The 19562-nt window shown below is 44.7% G+C and overlaps 1 protein-coding gene across 6 annotated transcripts in view; it reads left to right on the plus strand.

Annotated features, from left to right (window-relative positions):
• Positions 1-16981: 16981 nt before the first annotated feature.
• The window catches only part of REEP1 (receptor accessory protein 1), a 93790-nt gene continuing 91209 nt past the window's right edge, over positions 16982-19562 (plus strand). For 4 of the 6 annotated variants that reach the window (XR_012502933.1, XM_074354436.1, XM_074354437.1 and 1 more), the window contains exon 1: positions 16982-17310. Coding sequence is in view for 5 of the 6 variants with exons in the window: in XM_074354436.1 (XP_074210537.1) it covers positions 17279-17310 (32 nt within the window). In the remaining variant the exon portion in view is untranslated. The remainder of the gene's footprint in view (positions 17311-19562) is intronic. The other 2 variants (XM_074354438.1, XM_074354439.1) reach the window with 2 other exon arrangements.

A 19562-nucleotide genomic window follows, 5' to 3' on the forward strand; every position in this document is an offset into this window, starting at 1 on the left:
CTTAGAGTCAAAGAAATACAGACAGACTCCTTTTTAATTGGGGCATCTTTGCTAAGTTAGAACATTGGGTTTGAATTGATCTAATTCTATCATCCACTGAGGGAGGGCACAGTGGTATTAGGGATGAATGGAAAAAAACAGTATAATCTGACAAACTTGGCCCTCACTTCAGAGATTTCTGCACAATCTTACAGTGCTGACAGGAAGGCCTCCCAATGATCTTTAAGAAAATGCCAGATGGTGTTGAGGGATATTTGTAAAGGTTCACCAAAGCCAGATCTAGAGGGAAACTGTTTAAATTCACTGAGGTGCAGGATTTGGATAAAATTTAAAGAGGGCAGTGTTGGCTTGAAAGATTTGAAAATCCTGGGTTTTTGAGTTGCTGCTTGAATGTTTGAAGTTTGTAACTCTCTGCTTCTCATGTTTTCTGAGACAATCCCCATTTCAAATATTCCACCCCATTATCCAGATAGACATGTTTATATTTGTCAGACTGCAGTCTCAATTTAGGGACATGAAAGAAAATGGTACCCCACCCTTAGCACATAGTCAGTCCTTCATCCAACAAAGTGGGTACCTACTGTGAGCAGGCACCAGGGAGCCAATGAGGCTGTTTGGAATACCAGTTGTCCCTACCCCAGGATGCTCACCAATATCACAAATGCAAAATTGTCAGTGGGGACAGACAATGGAGGAGCCGTCCAGGAGCTCAGAGGGCGTGTGAAGGGCCCAGAGCACGGCTCCAACCTGGAGGTCAAGGGAGACTTTCCTGCAGATAGAAGGGCCTGTCCAGGAAGAAGAAGCAACGTGAGTGGATGTGTGAATCTGCAGACTCCTGACTAACCAGGAGGAAGATTAACCAAGGTCAAGTTGCAGCAGGGGCAGTCACTAAGCTTTCCTCTGCCACCTGCCACCCCTTCCAGGGCTGGGGAGACTGAGACTGAGCTAAGGAGCTGGGCCTTGGGGGAGGGCTTGGGGCAGAGAGGAGGGAGTGGCTGGTATCCAGGCTCTGCAGAGCCAGCTTTGTCATAGGCACTCTAGGGGACACCTGAGGATCCCCAACCTCCTGATAGAGGGTGTGTGGCCATGAGGAGAGTCTCAGGAGAAGCAGAACAGAAGGTGAGAGGGAACCAGACCTTCCAAGTTCTGAACTAAGACACAGATTTCTAACCTTTGTGGGGAAGGGGCAGGTGGTGGTGTAGTGACAGCTCTGAGAGTCTCATGAAAGACTTGGGTCCCCTTCCCAGAATGATGTGCAGGTGTGCGCATAAAACAATATTTACACAGACTCTCTGGGGTCAACAGCAGCAACCTGTACCCTGGAAAAGGAAAACATTGCATCAGGACCACCTCCCCACCTCCTCCCACACGGAAGGCTCCCTGCTCCTGGGCTCCAGAATTCAGGCTGGAACACTCAGCAGCTTTGTAGGCTGATCAGAGAAGGTGGTGCTGTTCTGGACTGAACAGCAGCTCAGCAGTTTCCATGGGGAAATGCAGGCGGACTTCTGAAGGGCGCCTGTAGCACAAATGAGTTTGTCATTTGGGGGTAATCCACTTTAATGAGCTCAGCAGTAAGAACAGACAAAGCGGCCTTTTCTGGGCCCTTTCTTGTGGCCCTGCCTCTCAGTTTAAATGCTTCCCACCTCCAGATCCAACTGTCCCACAAGCATCACTCTCCTGTGCCCATGGCTAGCCTGGGCTCATCACAACAGCGCGGCCCTGGGCGGATTAATTAGAGTTTATGGTAGCAACTCACCCAGCTTCCACAGAACCTGCCTCTGCCTGGAGAGAAAAAGAAAAGGCTTTAATTAATTCTGAATTAAAATAACTAGGAAAAAAGAAAAACCTCTCTGGTCTACCAATCAGAGACAGCAAACTTAAAAATTTAGGTAAATCGTAAAAGCCAGAATTTCACGTTTGACACACTCAGCTAGGTCAAAGTATTAATGCTGATCTTATATTTGAAGTGACTGTTTTCAACCGAATCAATTAAAATATAAAAGCAAACATATATTTTGTTAAAATAATAGAGCCTGGTCATCTACTGTAAAGCATGTAAATATCCAGGATAAGTGTGTGTGTGTGTGTGTGTGTGTGTGTGTGTGTGTGTGTGTGTTCCTTTCAGTTATCATCTGCGGCTTTCATTCTCCAGTTCGGTGGGATAGAGACTGGTTGTGGCAAGGAAGCAGCATAAACTTAGGAAGTGCTTCCTTTGTGTTCACTCTGGTACTTGCTACCGACTTCATATATGTTACTTCATTTAATTTGATTTTATCTTGCAGACAACCCTGTGGGAGAGTGCCATTTTGTGGATAAGAAACTGAAGTTTCAAAAGCCACAGTTCATCATCATCATTATTGTTGCTATTGTTGAGATGGACTTTTCTTTCCTGGACAGCCTAAATTTTATGTTTCCTGAAGTCAGGTGGATGAACCAGGTTTCTCCTGGCAATTTCTCTGCTCACAACATTTGTACAATTCTCACGTGTGGAATGAGAGCTACTTGTTTTTCCGGACTTGTTAGCCAGGTCTTCTGGAACAATGGCATTGCAGGGAAGTCTGAACTTCCTTTGCATTTCTCAGTCGGACATTACCCTGAAATCTAATCAACTCTCTCTAGGTCCTCGCCCAAAGGACGCTGGACCCTTGGGAAAAGAGGGATGTGCAGTGAGCTGGGCTCGGGGCTTGTCCAGCCCAGCTGTCTTAGTCCATTCAAGTTGCTACAATAAAATGCCACGGACTGGCATTAACCAACCAACATTTATTTCTCATAGTTCTGGTGGCTGGGAAGTCCAAGATCAAGATGCTGGCAGATTCCAGGTCTAGTAAGAACCCACTTCCTAGTTCATAGTCGGCAGCCATTCTGCTGTGTCCTCATGTGGTAGAAGGGGTGAGGTGAGGGAGCTTTTTTTGAGGGCACTAATCCCATTCATGAGGACTCCACCCTCATGACCTAATCACCCCGCAAAGGCCCCACCACCAAATACCAACACATTGGGGACTTGGTTCCAACATACGCATTTTGGGGGAGGGGAGGACACGAACATTCAGTCTATAGCACCAGCTTTATGGAGCAGTAAATGAACTCCTTAGATGGTAACCAAGGAGACTGTTGACACTCTTGAAAGATGTCAGGAAGCCAAAGATGTTGGGTAGAAGCTGGGGATGGGGAGAGAAGAGGAATCAGCCCCTTCTTTGGGTTTGGTATGTACACCTGGGGGAAGAGAGATTCTCTGTCTTCTGGTGCTGCCAACCTGGGGGATGCAAGTCTGGGGCTGCCGCACCCTCCACCTTCAGCCCTCTGGGGCTGCCACCTCCATGCAGACACAAATATCAGAAAGGCAGAGTTAGACAGGGCTAAATGGGGTTGATTTGGGTGGAGAAGTACAACCTGGTAAAGTAGGCATAATCTGGGAGTTTGTCTAGTGTTTTCATTCATTCATCCATCCATTCATTCATTCATTCATTCAATAGCTTATCAGTAACACCTGCCACATGTCTACCGTAGTGTCGTGAGCCAAGGAGCCAAAAACCGTGGATAAATAAGCCAGGTCTATGTTCTCTTGTATCTCCCAGTCTGCTGGGATTAAAAGATTTATAATCAAATACAAGGCATTTCACTGACACCTGCTAAGTGCAAACAAGACTTCAGGAGAAACAAAGCAGGGAATGGTTAGGTTTGTTCCAGACAAGGTCTTATAAGATGTGTGAGGGTCCAGGGTGATAAGAAAAGGGTCTTTCTGACACTGAGCACAGCTAGGATAAGTGCTGGGTGGATGCTGCTACATTGTGTGCCATCGAGAGGGAGCCAGCAGTGGGGGAAGCAACATCAACATCCACCTCTTCCCCTTCCCATTGACTCATTCTGCATATTTTCATGGTGTGCCTACCTTGTGCTAGGCGCCATTCTGGGTACCAAGGATGCAGCAATGAACAAAACAGATTGAATTTTAAAAAAGACAAAAATCTCTGCCCTTGTGCACTTTCACTGTAGTGGGGAAGACAGACAGGAAATAAAATAAATGAACAAAATACAGTCCATTTTCTTTATCTGTGGTAGTTCTATAAAGTCACCACAAACACTGAATTAGCAAATACTGAACCATTGCTCCTAGGGGAGATACAGGGTTAGGTTCCTGTGAGGTTTGATCACAAGATTTCCATCAACCAATCAATACGTAACTTTGTTTACGTGTGTTTCTGTTGAAAGACACCTTATTCAATAAACACTGCTGATTCATTGACACTAAACTCACCCAGCGAAAGTGCTAGAACTTCTGCCTGAACAAAACTTATCTAATACACGTATTTCCACTGTGAGGCACATCCTAAAGGATCACTGGACAGCGCTGAAGCACTATGCTTGGGGGCCGACTGAAACAGTGAAACCACCAACAAAAAGCACAAGGACTCAGCAAATAAAATGGCACTAAACAGACCCCAGAAAGGACAAGTGTATCATAGGAGAACTAAAACAAGAAGGCAAAGCTCTGCTTTGTTTGACCTCGACTGGAAATGTGTGCATAGGGTGACTCAAATTTTTGTCTACTCAGTGCATGTCTGCAAATAACCTTGAAACTGCTGCATGTACCGATTTGGAGTTGCAAAGACATTTTAGCAAGTAGGTGAATTCACAAATGTGGAACCTGCAAATACTGAGGCTTGACTGTGTGTAGTATAACAAAAGCTGTTAAGTTATGAAGGAAAAGAAAGCACTCTTGAGGGGCTGTCTGAGCTGAGGGGTGGTTTGGGGGTCTGGGCTGTGAGGGTATCAGGGTCTCCATCTCAAAGAACCAGTAGCTGGGGCTTCCCACATCTGTAGTTGGCTGTTGGTGAGTATGTCTTAGCATCTGGGGTCCCCAGTGGGGTCAGAAAGCCTTTGATGGGAACAGTTGGTCCTGGCACACCTTCATGTCTGTCTGTGACCTTGTCTTCCTTTCCACTCTAGGAATGAATAGACCTCTTGTGGAAATAATGAGAATCCTATTAAGGACATTACAGAGCAGTTTCATTTGAACCTCACACAACCTCACCAGGTAAGTGGGGCAAAGATAATTTCCCCCTCTTTCCTGGCGGAAATAAAAACCTGAAGCTCAAACAGGTTGTGATTTGTTCCAAGGTCAACGGCTCACTTGTTGGGCAGGCAGAACTCTGAAAATTCTGATCCACAGTCCACATAGGTTAATCTGCATTGCTTCTCCAGCATGTACCTTGCCAGGCATTTGTGCTAGTAGCTAAACTTGTGTGGGATGAGTTCAGATGCCTCAGGGGTCCTATGGAGCTGTTACACTCAGAGAACTTCCTTCCATGTCTGAGTTGAAGTTTTTGTCTCCCGATAGTCCCTTTTTATTTTATTTAAAAAAATTTTTTTTGTTTATCTATTTAAAAAAAATTTTTTGTGAGGGGGTAATTAGGTTTACTTATTTATTTTTAGAAGAAGTACTGGGGATTGAACCCAGGACCTTGTGGATGTTAAGCAAGCACTCTACACTTGAGCTATGCCACCCCCCCTCTCAGGTAGCCCTTTTTAAATGCTGGGCTCTTAACCTGGAAGACTTTGAAGGCTGGGCCACTATAACAAAAATACTATAGATTGGGTGACTTAAAGAACAGGAACTTATTTCTCACAGTTCCGGAGACTGGGAAGTCCAAGTTTAATGTGCCGGCTAGTTTGGTTTCTGGTGAGAGCTCTCTTCCTGGTTTGCAGCCAGCCACCCTCTTGCTGTGTCCTCCCATGGTGGAGGGACAAAGCTCGGAATCAGAGCTTCCAGAGAATGTTTCACCAGCCCCCACAAATGCATAAGATCAGATCCCATAACAAAGAGCATATAGAAATTGTTAGGTGGGTAGGTAGATGGAGAGACAGACAGATAGACAGATGGATAGATAGATAGACAGACAGCCAGCAAGACAGAGGTGGGCAGATATCTTGCAGATGTTTTGCCTCTGTGACTGATACACACCGTGCACTTCCACCTGATCTCATCCCGCTCCATCCTCTACTCAGAAATAATCAGGCTCTCATATTTGGTATTTCTCATTCCTGTTTTTACTCTATGTGTGTTTGTCCATAAATAATATATAGTATTGGTTATTGGATTCTCATTAACTTTAATATTTAATAAACAATAGCTCAAGTCCCTCCCCCCACCACTGCTTGATTATTGATCCTCAGATCTACCCACTTCCACAAGGTATCTCCCTGCTTATCTCTGGGGTCCCCAAAGGAGTGTCTCACATGAGCCCACAACCTCTCTGACCACTAAGGTTCCCATACAGCATGTGCCACGTCTTTCTTTTTCTGTTCCAAAGACCTGAGGGAGTGTCACCATGGCCACTGCCATGATCACAAGCTGCCTCCCGGGCTCCCAGCTCATTCGTCCCTGTACCAAATCAGATCCGGTCAAAGAGGTCAAGGATGCCCTTTCCTCCATCCCCAACACCGTACTTTTTCACCTTGGTTCCAAAGCAGCCCAGCTTGTGCCTAGGGTCCCGTACAGTCTCTCATTAAATCAGGCCCTTCCTCTTGTCACCTCCATCCCACAGACCCTGAAAGCAACACCCTTCCCCAAACCAAACCAAGCCAAAACCCCACCCCCATCACCGCAGTAAGAGGCAACCTCTCACAGAGATTGTCTTCAAGATTCATCCACAGTCAAATAACATTTACTCACACCCACGCCTTAAAATGAAAGATACACAGAGGTACAGAGAGAAAGCTGGATATTTCAAGCAGTTACAGGATACAAGAGCATGCAACAATTTCACATTCCCAACCAGGGTCCTCAACGCATGGGTCCTGCATCTTCCCCAAGAACAGTGCATGAGCGCTTGCTTTACCTTTAGGAACCTTAAGAGCCTATCCCGGCCATTTTTATCAAGTCAAAGAAGCAGGATGCCGCAAAAGGTTCATTCTTTCAATACATGTTTATTGGGCTCCAATTTAGTATCAAATACTACACTGATGATTGTTTGGCAGCCGTCACAGAGTAAAACCAATCAAGAACCCTGCCTGTGTGCAGTTTCTAGTCTAGAACAGAACAACTTCTTGCAAATATTAAATAGTAGTTTATTCCTCCATTCCACATTTGTGTCTTCTCTACAGAATCCCAAAGATATCGTTTAGCCCCAGTTTCAGCTGGAGAATCATATCATATACAAACAGGGAGATTCTTAAAAACCAATTTATTGAGCTGTAATTCCCATATAATAATTCTTATATTTTAACTGTATGGTTGGTTGAATTTTTTAAAATGTGTACACTATGCAGCTTCCATCACAATATATATATAGAGAGAACACTTCCATCACCCTAAAAATTTCCTTGTGCTCTACCCAATCTTCTCTCTCCACCCCACACAAATATCAGCCTCTTTTTGTCACTCGAGATTAGATTTGTCTTGCCTAGAGTTTCCTATAAATGAATCACACAGTATGTACTCTTGTGTTACTGGTTTTATTTATTTCAGCATAAAGTTTTTTGAGATTCATCCATATTGTTGTATATGGCAGTAGATCATTTTTTTTTTAATTGCTAAGCAGTATTTCATTGTATGGTTACACCACATTCTGTTTATTTGTTCACCTGCTGAGGGGCCGTTTGACACGTCTACTTTTTTGGCTGTTACCAACAAGGCTTCTATGAACATTTGTGTACAAGTCTTTGTGAGATTGTATGTTTTTATTTCTCCTCAGTCAAATACCCAGAAAGTAAATACATACTGGGCCACTGGGTGAACGTGTATTTCTTTTTTGTGAAGACTTATGCATCTTTTCATATTTATGCACTTTATATGTATATTTCATTTTATAAATGGAATGTAAAACAAAATCACTTGGCATTTTATAAACTACCAGCCTGTTTTCCAAAGTGGTTGTGTCATTTTTTTTATTCCCATCAACAATGTGTAAGAGTTCCCTTTGCTCCTCATGCTCACCAGCACTTGGTACTGTCACTCTTTTTTTTTTTTTTTAACATTTTTTTATTGACTTACAATCATTTTACAACGTTGTGTCAAATTCCAGTGTAGAGCACAATTTTTCAGGTACTGTCACTCTTTTTAATCTTAGCTGTTCTCCTGGTTTGAGGGGTGGCTATCTCATTGTGATTTTAAATTGCCTTTCCCAATTTTAAGTGCTTTATTAACTTTCCTCTCTCAGCCACCTTATGACGCGTGTGCTGTTATTATTATCCCCACTTTACATGTGAGGAAACAGAGGCACAGAAAGGTAAGGCAGTTGCCCAAGGCCTCGACATACCTTGTAAGTGACAGAACGAGGGTTCAGTACAGGCGCTCTACCTCCAGAGATCAGACTCTTAACTCCTCAGCTGCACCAACCGCCCAAGAAGTTCTTGGGTCCCACCCTGGCTGGTGACGTACAAGGAGGGCTGGAAACATCAGTCAGTCACCTGAAGAGAAGAGGTGTTGTCTAAGTCAGAGCTTTATAGCCTAACCGTAGACATCTGAAGGGCCACCTGCCAGGAAACAGAAGCAGCGGCAACTGCCAGCCCTTTCTTGGAGGCGGCCAGGAGGAGGGCCAAGGGGCCCTGGTCTCAATCTCTGCCTTTCCCTGCCGAGCCCTGCCAGATGGCAATGTGGCAGCTCTGCCCGCAATAGATAGCGCAAGGTCACCCCTCATCCACCCACTTTATATCGGCGTCTGGGGAAGGGCCCCATCTGACTCAGTAACCGTTGTAAGAATCTGGGGGTATGCCAGAGGAGAAAAACTGTCTTGCTGCCTTGAATCCTTTTTGGAAACAGGTGGGGTATAAATTATAAATCAACACATGTGCTAGTCCCATAAGGGCAGAGGGAGCCACCAAAGAACACAGAAAACCCTACGACAATGTTCAACAATTTCCAGTGTAGCCAGCTCTGATCCCATGATACTCAAGGAACAGGGCAGAATGGTGGCTTCTGGGCTTTTGAATTTCAAACATCAGTGAAGCTTTAAAAACAAGAAGCTGAAAGGAATGACAGTTTGGTAGCTTTTTACTTTGCCAGGAAGGACATTAATAAAATAACAATCACTAATTGCTACCACCATTATGTCATAAAAGAAAGGACATATTGAGAACCCCAAAGGTATAAAATACAATCTCAGAGTAACAGATGGTCTTTTAAATGGAATACATTAGCTTTATAAAAAATGCACTATATTATCCCAATTTTTCTCACTGAAAACACTATTATTGCCAGGTGCTGGTTCCTAGGAACCACCAGTGAAGTAGAAACTTCATGGTCTGGAGAATCAGAGAGATAAGTTCAACTCCCAACTCTGCTGCTGTGCTTGGAACTTCACATGGCATTCTGCTTGTCTATCAATCTACTGCTGCGTAACAAACGACCCCAAACTTAGTGGCAAAAAACAACCACCATTCTACTACCTTTGTATGTTTTGTGAGTCAGGAATTTGGACAGGGCACAGTGGGATAGCTTGTCTCTGATCCATTATATATGGAAACTCAGTTGGGAAGACTTCATGCCCGGGGGTGACTCTAATGACCAGAGACTAGAGTCATCTGGAGGCTTCTTCGTTCATATGTCCAGTGCCTGGGTTGGGATGATTCAAATGCTGGGCTTGGCTGAGACTGTCAACTGGAGCAGTTACCGGTGCCCTTTCCTTGTGACTTGGGTTTCCTTATAGTGATCTCAGGATAGTTACACTTCTTTTATGAGCCTGGTGGCTCCAAGAATGAGTTGCAGATAAGGTAGAAACTACATGACCTTTTATGACCTGGCCTTGGAAGCCATATGGCCTCACTTCCACTATAAAATATTGGTTGAATCATTCACATCCTCACACGGAGTCAAAAGGAGGCCTCTTGCCAGGAGGCATGTCAAAGAATTTGCAACCAATTTCTTTTTTTCAAACCACCTCATTAAGGTTATCACACTTAATTTTCACAAGAACAATTCATTATGTGTCATTACCCCCATTTTATAGATGAAAAAACTGAGGCTTGTAAAGGTCATGAAATTCACCCCAAGTTAGTACTTAGCTAATATCTGACTCCTTGCATTTTCTTGTGGTCATGGCCTCTCAGCCTGAACCTTTAAGTCAGCAGACCATACCCTCTCACCAAGCAAGTGAAGGAGCTGTAGGTACCCAGCATTGCTTGAAGAGAGGCCAGGGGCCTGCCTTCTGCTTTAGCTGACATATATATATATATATATATTTTAAATTGAAGTATAGTCAGTTTACAATGTGTTAATTTCTGGTATATAGCATAGTGATTCAGTTATGCATAGATATATATTCCTTTTCACATTGTTTTTCATTATGGGTTATTACAAGGTATTGAATATAGTTTCCTGGGCTATATAGTAGGACCTTGTTGTTTTTATTCCTATAAATCAGCTTCCCAGGCCCCCAGCTCTGCCCCCTAATTCTTGGGCTCCCAAGCTGCCCTTTGGGCTCTGTGTTGGGTTTTGCCTCTCCGATTTTTAACTATCTGTTTGGATTCAAGGACCTTGCCACCTTGCCCTGACTTGCTCCTCTGCCTTCAGCAGACTGGCAAAAGCAGAGCTTCTTTTGGGAAAACAGAGTTTTTAAAATGTGAATTGTCAATTAAATAAATAAATTAATTAACTAAGAAAATAAAATAAAATAAAATAAAATAAAATAAAATAAAATAAAATAATAAAATAAAATAAAATAAAATAAAATAAAATAAAATAAAATGTGAATTGTCAAGACTGCCATTGTATGTAGTAGGACACCAGACTGTCACAGGTGAGGCCACTGGAAATGTGTGCTGAGGTTCTGTCCTGGGCTTTCCTCTCTCGGCATTGTGACAGAGATTCGGATATAAGCATAGATGGTGGTAGTTGAGGGTTTAATTGTGTCCCCCCCCTGCAAAATATATCTTGAAGTCCTAACCCTCAGTTTCTATGAATGTGACCTTATGTAGAAATTGGGTCTTTGCAGTACATATATATAAACTAAAAAAAATTATATGTGCAGTATATTGTATGTATGTATTTACATGCAATAATGTAATAATTCTACCTAATAAAACTGGAAAAGAAAAAAAATGGAAGAGTTAGACAATTAATAAAAATGCTATGTTAGTTTTAACTGGCTTTAATGACATTTGTGATACTTTTCAGCTTTTAAAAAGTTGTAATTTGTTGTGATTTCTTCTCTCATTCTAAAAAATATTTACATTCAAATTTTTGTAGACCCAGCTCCCAAATTCTTTAAGTTTGAGGCTTTGTAAACCTGAATATGCCCCTGCATATTTTACTGCATTTAATGTGTATTCCCTACCGTGGTCAATGAGATTGAATTTCATCTGTTAATTAGCCATTTATGCTGCTTCTTTTGAGAATTGCCTTTTCTTTTTCCGTATTATTTTTCTATTGGAGTGTTTTTTGCCATTTTTTATTGGTTTGCAAGAGTTCTTCATCTAAGGATTCCTATCTCTTGTCTGCTATGTATATTAGATTTTTTCCCACTCCAAAATTTACCTTTTAAATTTGTCTGTGGCTTAAATATAAGGCAGGACACCACAAAACTCCTAGAAGAGAACATAGGCAAAACATTCTCAGACATAAAACACGGTAATATTTTCCTAGTTCAGTCTCCCAAAGGAAAAGAAATAAAAGTGTTGTTGATTGAAATGTTGCTTATTTATAGTAGGAGTTCATACAATATATAACTTCACACAGATTTACTTGCCTTTTGCAGTACTGCTACAGGCTTGTGCTCTATAAACGTAGGAATCTTGATAGATTCTAGTTCATGTCACTCCCATCAAAAAGGTAAAAAATAGATACAGTGCATTTATAATTGTAGATGCTATGTTATTGAATATATTCCCGAGAGAAGAGAACCATCTTGACTAGACACTGATGAGAACTGAACCCTCCACTTACAGTTTTACATCCCCGATGATTGGACAGAGAGTCATAGACTAGATTTTGGCTTTGTATATTTCAAACCTGTTTCTCTGCCGCTATCCAATCCAGGGCCATGGCTTCAGGACACATTCATACCACGATTATACGAGTCTTTAGCGCTGCACCTTTGTGTCATGGAGCTGGATGATTTGGCTCAGTGGCAGCAGGAGTATTGTAGAAAGCCATTCCTCCCCTGGAGAGTAGCTGTAGCTTAAACATGACATGGAAATGATAGCAACTCTGTCAATATACGTCTCCAAACTCAAACAAAATGTATTCCCAATTCAATTCCACATTAGCCAGCTCCCCAAAATGCCTTTGACCACTTGGACAATACTCAGTACAGTAAGTATGATTGAAAGATAAAGTGGGAAAATCAGCCACGGTAACAGATCTTAACTAAAATATTTTATTTTTGCACATGTAATCATGTGACTATATTGCTAGGGTCCTGCTTAGGACCTTGAAAGGAAAAAATTAGAGGCTCCAAAACTGAAGTTTTTTCTAATAGTAAACCACTTCGGGTGTATCTGTACCTTATGTTGAATTTCCATGACATTGTCAATGTTTAAGGCAAAAAAAAATTGTATACAATAAAAGATTACTTATATGGTCCATAATGGTCTAACACAATGAGTTTTTCCTCAAGTAATGGATCAGATCACGTTATATTTTTGTTCATTTCTAGTTGAAACATCAGAAGTGCCTAGGATTATGTTGTATGAAAAATATGGATATGTGAACCCTGGAATCACATAGCAGGTGGTAACGCTCACACTTCGAGAGCCCCATAAAAACTGAGATCTACTGAGGAAACAGCAGAGCCACCTCTCCCATAGCATCACTACAGGGAGCCTTCTCATGAACTCACGAAGGGGAATGACAGGCAGAACCCCCTGCACCATCTCTGTTTCTCTGTCTCTCTGTCTCTCACAGAATTTAATTCAAATAAGGCATCGATTGTAATGAGACCTTACTCTACCATATTTAACCCATAAAAATTTCAAAAATTTGAACAAACTTGTCTGGAATGTAATTTAGCATGATGCATCAAAAGCCCTAAAAATATAATTTCTGGGAATTTATCTTAACAAAATCATCACGGACATAATAAAATATGTAACAATGTGTTCATTACTGAGTCATTTTTAATCAGTAAAAATTGGAAATAATCTATATATTCAATGATAGAGTTTTGATTAAATTAATTATGATATATTTACGCAATGGAATACAATGCCTTAACTCAAATGGCAATATAAAGAAATGTGCAACATCTTCTTGAAGAGAAATTTTAAATGCTATTGAGGACAGTAAAAGAAAATTTGAATAAATGGAAACAGATACCTTGATTTTAGATAAAAAGGCTAAATATTGTAATGATGGTGAGTCTCACTAAATTAACTGAAAAATTTTACTTCATCTCAATTGAGAATGACCAGAAGTTCTTGAATTGAAACAATATGACTCTAAAGTCTTATGAAAGTATAAATGGCAAGAATTTTTTTTTAAAAAGTTCAAAAAAGAAGTAGAGGAATTATTCCTACCAAATAATAAAATATATATATAAAGCTACATTAATTAAAATGGGTTGGTATTAACTCATGAGTAAATGGGTAGAACAGAACAGAGTCCAAAAATAGACCCTGATATAACAACAAAGAGAGTATATGATGGAGCTGGTCTTTCAAAATAAGGAAGAGAACAATGTGTTGTTCAATAAATATTGTTAGGACAACCAGCTAACTCGTACACTAAAATAAATTTCCGATTGGCTGTGAAATAAAAGGTGTGAATTTAAAATTAAAACCACAAAAGCAGAAAACATGGGGAATTTTTTAATTAAAATAGTGAAAAAGTGTAATTTTAATGCAAAAATAAACATGTTTTCAATTTTGCCTATCTAAGCAAAATACAAATCTCAGAAGCCATTTAAAGAAAAACTCTAAATATAACCATGCAAAATTTTGAACCCTTTGAAAAGAAGAAAATATTGTGAACAGTGTCTGAAGGAAAAAATGACATACTGGGAAAGATTTTTCATGTCGATTGAAAGGCTTATTTTCTTAATGTGTAAAAATTTAAAATCAATCATTAAGGCAGAAACAACAACAAAAAAGTTTCCTAGAACTACTGAGCCTCACATAACATATCACATATTTTGTTCTAATCTAAAAATTAGCTTTACTGAGATATAATTTACATACAATAAATTTTTTATTTTTTAAATTGGGAGTAATTAGATTTATTTATATTTGTTTATTTTTAACAGAGGTACTGGGGATTGAACCCAGAACCTTGTGCATGCTAAGCACTCACCCTACCACTTAGCTAGACCCTCCCCCTAGGATATAGCATTTTTCAATCACCCCAAATTTCTCTCTCGCCCTTTTGAGGTCAATTCTCTTCCCCCATTTCTGGCATCTGGGAAACACTGATGTACTCTCTGTTACTATGACAGAGTTTGACTACAAGCAGCTAAAATTAGTAGAGCAAAAGGTTTCATCTTGACTAGAGTTTCATATAAATGAGTGAAAGTGGAAGTCTCTTTTTCCTAATTTCAACTTGAAAGATCCTAGGGGAAAACGTGGGCCCAGCTTATATCCGTGGTCAACCAAGGTGGTTTGGGCACGTAAGACAATGACACTTAAAAGATTGGAGTGTAGGGAGGCTCATTCCCCAATACAAAACGGAGAGGTCTTTCCAGAAGAGAAGAGAAGGGTGCAGGCAAAAACAGATCATCAGCACCCACCATAACCAAGGTTCATGTGAAAAAGAACTTCAAGTGAACCAGCTGATAGGACTGTAAGAGCCTCATTGTCTGGAAGGCTGTATCCATTCCCTGGCCCAATGTTTTCCAGGCTCAAGGACAAACTAGAAAGGGGTCTCTGATGGAGAAACATAACATGTGTAGCAGTTACACTGAAAGAGATAGAATTAAATAAAAGAGCAACTTTCTTCCCTCTGTCGGTTTTTCCCCTCCCCTGCCCATCAATGTTCGCTCTGTTGAATGTGTTTTTTCCCCCAACCTGTGAGTGAAATCTGGTTGGCTCCACTAGTTTTCTGGTCCTCCTCAGATAACAGAAAGATCTCTACACATTTTAATCCCATGAATAGTCTCATTTCATTGATTTAAAGTGTCCAGTTGCGTGAAACAATCAAACCTGAGAATTCTATTTATAGGAACAGGGGGCATCTCTGGGAGAGAAACAGCCTGTGATCAGCTTCTTCCCTTCTTTCCCACCAAAAGGATCTCTTTGAACCACAGTTTTCCTCCCCTCACCCCCAACATCGCTAACAGCATTTTCTGACCTCTGGCAGGTGGGGTGGTGGGGTGGTGGGGTGGATGGAGCGGAGAGAAGGTCTTAGAAAGGTCCTATTTGCTTGGTACTGTCCTGATCTGCCTAGTAGGTGTTCCAACCTTTTTTCCTGTGGGGTATTATTTTAACCATATTGCTTTGGGTAAGGTATGTTGAGGCTGGCAAACAGATCAAGAGAGAGAAAGCAGAAAGTTTTAGTTTTGCTATGCTCACCATTCCCTGGACGGAACACAGCATGTCATGTAGGGCCACTCACTGTAAACACTGGGGTGGGTTACATGGCAGAGGGTGGAGGGGAACTGTGGTTTCCATGGGAAGGAAAAAGCAAGGCAGGGTAAACAGGGTCAGGATTGGCTAATCTGAATGATTTCAGTGGGTTTGAGGGCGTAGGAGCTGTCCCTGGCTGTCTGGTACCTGGCCCTGGGGTGATTAGCTGGGTGTATGGTGGCCTGTGTGAGAGCCTGATAAGGCAGGTGGCTGGGGGCGTGGACTTGATTGGCTGCCTAAGATCGGGAACTGACTGGTCCTTAGCCTGGGCCTCAAAACTGGCTTAAGATAGATAGCATTAAACAAACAAACAAACAAACAAACAAACCAAAACTGTATTACAGGCATTTTATGGGTTCGTTGGAGACCTCTTATCATAGAGGAAGTCTTGTCTGCAGTCTCCTTTCCTCTGCCTGTATCACACACACTCTCCACTACGTCTGAAGGTACATTTCCAGCCTCTTTCTGCCAAGGTCTCCTTGCTCTGATAGGAAGCTGTCTTGTGCTGGGTTCCTTTAAAGAAGGCTTCAAGCTGGCTGTTGCCTGTGCCTCTCGCATCTGACACTGAATTATACATAACATAACCATCAGCAAGGGAGGATAGTTCTCCGAGAGGGCACCAAGGAGCTGGTGAGGAAGGCAGTAGCCGCAGCCAGGAGCAGGAGGCAAAGGTTTTTTCAAGAGCAAGGGAACAATATACCAGGCAGGACTTGCATAATGAGGGCCAGGACTAGGGTGACCGAGTGAGGCACTCTCTCCGGTGCCAAAATTTAAGGGAGTGCCACAAGATGCAGTAATCAGGATAAATCATATTTAACGCAATATTTTCTTAAAAAATGCATAGGATGCACATTTTCACTTCTGCCCGAGGCTCCAAAATGACTCCGCAGGGCACTGGTGCTGTGCAATCCCAGCTTCTGGCTCCCTAACCACCCCCACCCTCCTCAACCCCACTCCCCTCCGCCAGATCGTACCCCTGAGCCACTTCCACAGAGAAATGCTGGAGCACCCCTCTAGGAAAGGTTTTTCTTAGGAAGTAACCTTTACCTGAGCCTTGAAGAAGAAGGCAAGGCGTTGGAGTGTATGAACAGGGGAGAGGGAGCCACGCTTGTGTTAAGTCCAAAATGCCTGAAATGAAAGGAGCTAGAGGAATTTTTGGAACAGGGTGGTGGCAATGAGTCTGTAGGTTGGGAACTCTAGAATTTTAACTCGGGGAGACACAGGCCCAGATTTGTTTCTTAGGCAGATTATGCCTTGTGGGGGACAACTGGAGGGGTGAGGTCTGGATGCTGGTAAGTGCCTTAGGAGTCTAGCGCAGTATGCGAGCAAGGGATGACTGTATCCCCATCGAAACAGGTGGAGACAGATTCCCAAGGGCCAGGCCTCAGTTCCCCGCTGGAGCACAAAGGGTGGGGCGGCACCCGGGTCTCTGACCTGCCACCTGGGCCACCTCAGAGTCCCGAGTGAGCCGCGGGTGCAGCAGGGCGCGCGGAGGAACCGCCCGGATTCAGCCGGGGGCCCGGGGCGAGCGGGGCGGGGCGGGTCCCGCGGGTGCCCGACCGGATCGCCGCCCAATCGCCGCAGGCCCGCGGTGCCCCGGGGGGCTGGGGCCGCCGCCGCCGCCGGAACGTGCCGCGGCTGCGCCAACGCGCGAGCGCCGGGCAGGGCGGCGGGCGCGTTCAGTCTGGCGGCGGCGGCCGTGCGCGGACGGACGTGCCCCGAGAGCCGCAGCCGCCCGCAGCCGAGCCGCGCCGCGCCGCCGGGCCGCGCCCGCCCGCCCCCCGCCATGGTGGCGTGGATCATCTCCAGGCTGGTGGTGTAAGTGGCCTTCTTCCCCGCGTCCCTTCCTTCCTTCCCTCCTTCCTTCCCCTCCTTCTCCGGCCCCGGCCCCCGGGCAGCGCGCGCCCCTGCACCGCCGGCCCCGGTGGCTCCGGCTATTAATACCCGGCGGCCGCTAAATTTAGCAGGTACAGTAGCTGCCGAGGTCGCCGGCGAGCAGGCGGCCCAGGACGCGGCTGCTGCCCCGCGGGGCCCGGCCCGGCCCGGGCGCGGGGACCGGCGGGTGGGGCGGCGCGGGCTGGGGCGCGCGGGGCGCCGCCGGGGGTCCGGCTCGCGCCTCGCCGCGCTCGGCCGCTTTGTTCCGCGGGTCGGTGGGCTTGGCCGAGGCCCCGAATGGGCGCGTCGCGGGGACACGCGTCCCTCTCCTGAGCGAGAAATGCCGGCGGGGTCGCCCGTCGCCGCGCCCCGCCGCCACGCTTTTGTCAGGTGAATATGACAGAGCCCAGAAGAGCCTGGGGCGCTGCCTGGAGGGGTCGGCGCCGACAAGGGCGGAGAGCCGGGGGCGAGCTCCGAAGGGGGTTGAAATAATACTCCTTTTAGGGTTCTCAAACTGACAGCGGCCAAGGCCAGTGGGACGGAAGAGGACATCTGTGAATCTTGGGGTAGCCACCTCGCGTCCCCTGGTCTGATTCCTTTGGCGGGGGGTTTGAAGGAGAGACAGGGACAGGCATCTCCAGGAATTCACGGGAAATTTCCAAGTGACAGACGGCCACCCTGATGGTGCCGATGACAGCTCCCAGGTCCTGCAGGAGAGCGCAGAGTCATCTGGGGTGAGGCCTGTGTGAAGTCATTGCGGGTGGGCGTTGGGGGGGGGCTGCGTTTTGCTCTATCAAGCCCCAGAGCGGAGTAGACCTTTGAAGAGCTCCTTCCTCTGTGGATTTGTTCTGCTTTGGAGGTAGACATGGCTAGCTCTTCCAGTTCCTCGTCTTCCCTCACCATTCTCGCCTGAGTGGGGACGGATTTGCCACCTGCTCGGGGAAGCTGGGGCCAAAACTGGCCTGGGGAGTGGGGCGGGGTGGTGCGACTCAGGCTTTTTCTTTGTCTGAGAAAGAGGGGCTCCCGACTCTGGTTGATGGTGCACCATCACTCCCCACGTTTTGAAACACCTCCCATCTCCTACCCTTCTTTCCTGATTTTCAAAGAAGCCGTCAGGGGCAGCCTTCTGAAGTCATGCTCAGCATTGTCTCCTGGCCACCATTCTGGGCTTTCTTCCCAAAGCCAGTGTTTGTGCTTCTCAGCCCCCAAGTCATTCATTCCATGCGGGCTTCTCCACAGCTGTTGTCGCCTGCTGGGGGTTTGTGCTGTACCTAGAGGTGGCATGTTAAATATTTAGAAGATTTCTGCGGGCAGAGCTGGCATGATAACCCAGGGAAGCTGCTGGCACGCCTTGCCCCACCTTGTGCCTAACCAAGGTCTGTGTTGCCTTCAGGGTGGGTTTTTTTTGGTTTTTTTTGTTTTTTTTTTTCCTCCAGGAGTAGTGATGTGATCTTCAGATTTGCAAGTGGCTTCTCGGGGGGGTGGGGGGGTGGGGGGGTGGCTCAGGGTGGGGTCAGAGAGTTGAGCTGGCCAGGCTGGAGGACTCACTCTGTAGGTGCTACCAGGCTGGGGCTGGAACGCTGGGGAGTGCCGGTTTCTGGTCTGGGGTCTGTGTGACCGTCTTTAATTTTATTATTCCCCCCCCTCCCCCGTATACTAGACAACTGAGGAGGGTGGAGAGGAGAGGCTTATATTTGGGTGGGCCCTCAGGGACTTGCTCTTACTTTCCAAAACAACCACACTCTCCCAAAGCGAAGCTTCAGAGAATTTAAACGACCATGAGAACTGCCCCTCAGGCCAGCCCAGGACCCCCTGCTCCAGGGGAGAGTTTGTGGTGTTTAGGGTGTTATTGACACTGTCAGCTCCAAAAGGTCAGAGATACAACCTGTTCCTTTAATCCCTCATTCTCTGTAGAAACCGCACATGGAAGTGTCTGTTGTGGATTTAATAAGCAGTACCTGCTTCATGGAAATAATACCTGTTCGTTATAGGAAAATCAGAAAATAGAGATAAATAGACTGAAAATCGCCCGCGTTATTACTGTCCAGAGATAGCTAGTGATAATTCTGAGAGGTACATTCCTCAAGATGTTTTTCCTTGTGCATTTATGCACGTATGTTTATATTTACCATTCAAGGAAATTATTGACTCAGCCCCAAATTCCACCTCTTCGCGTAAGAGTAGGCATACCATGT

The sequence above is a fragment of the Camelus bactrianus genome, chromosome 28, assembly GCF_048773025.1.
Source record: "Camelus bactrianus isolate YW-2024 breed Bactrian camel chromosome 28, ASM4877302v1, whole genome shotgun sequence".
Taxonomy (NCBI): Eukaryota; Metazoa; Chordata; class Mammalia; order Artiodactyla; family Camelidae; genus Camelus; species Camelus bactrianus.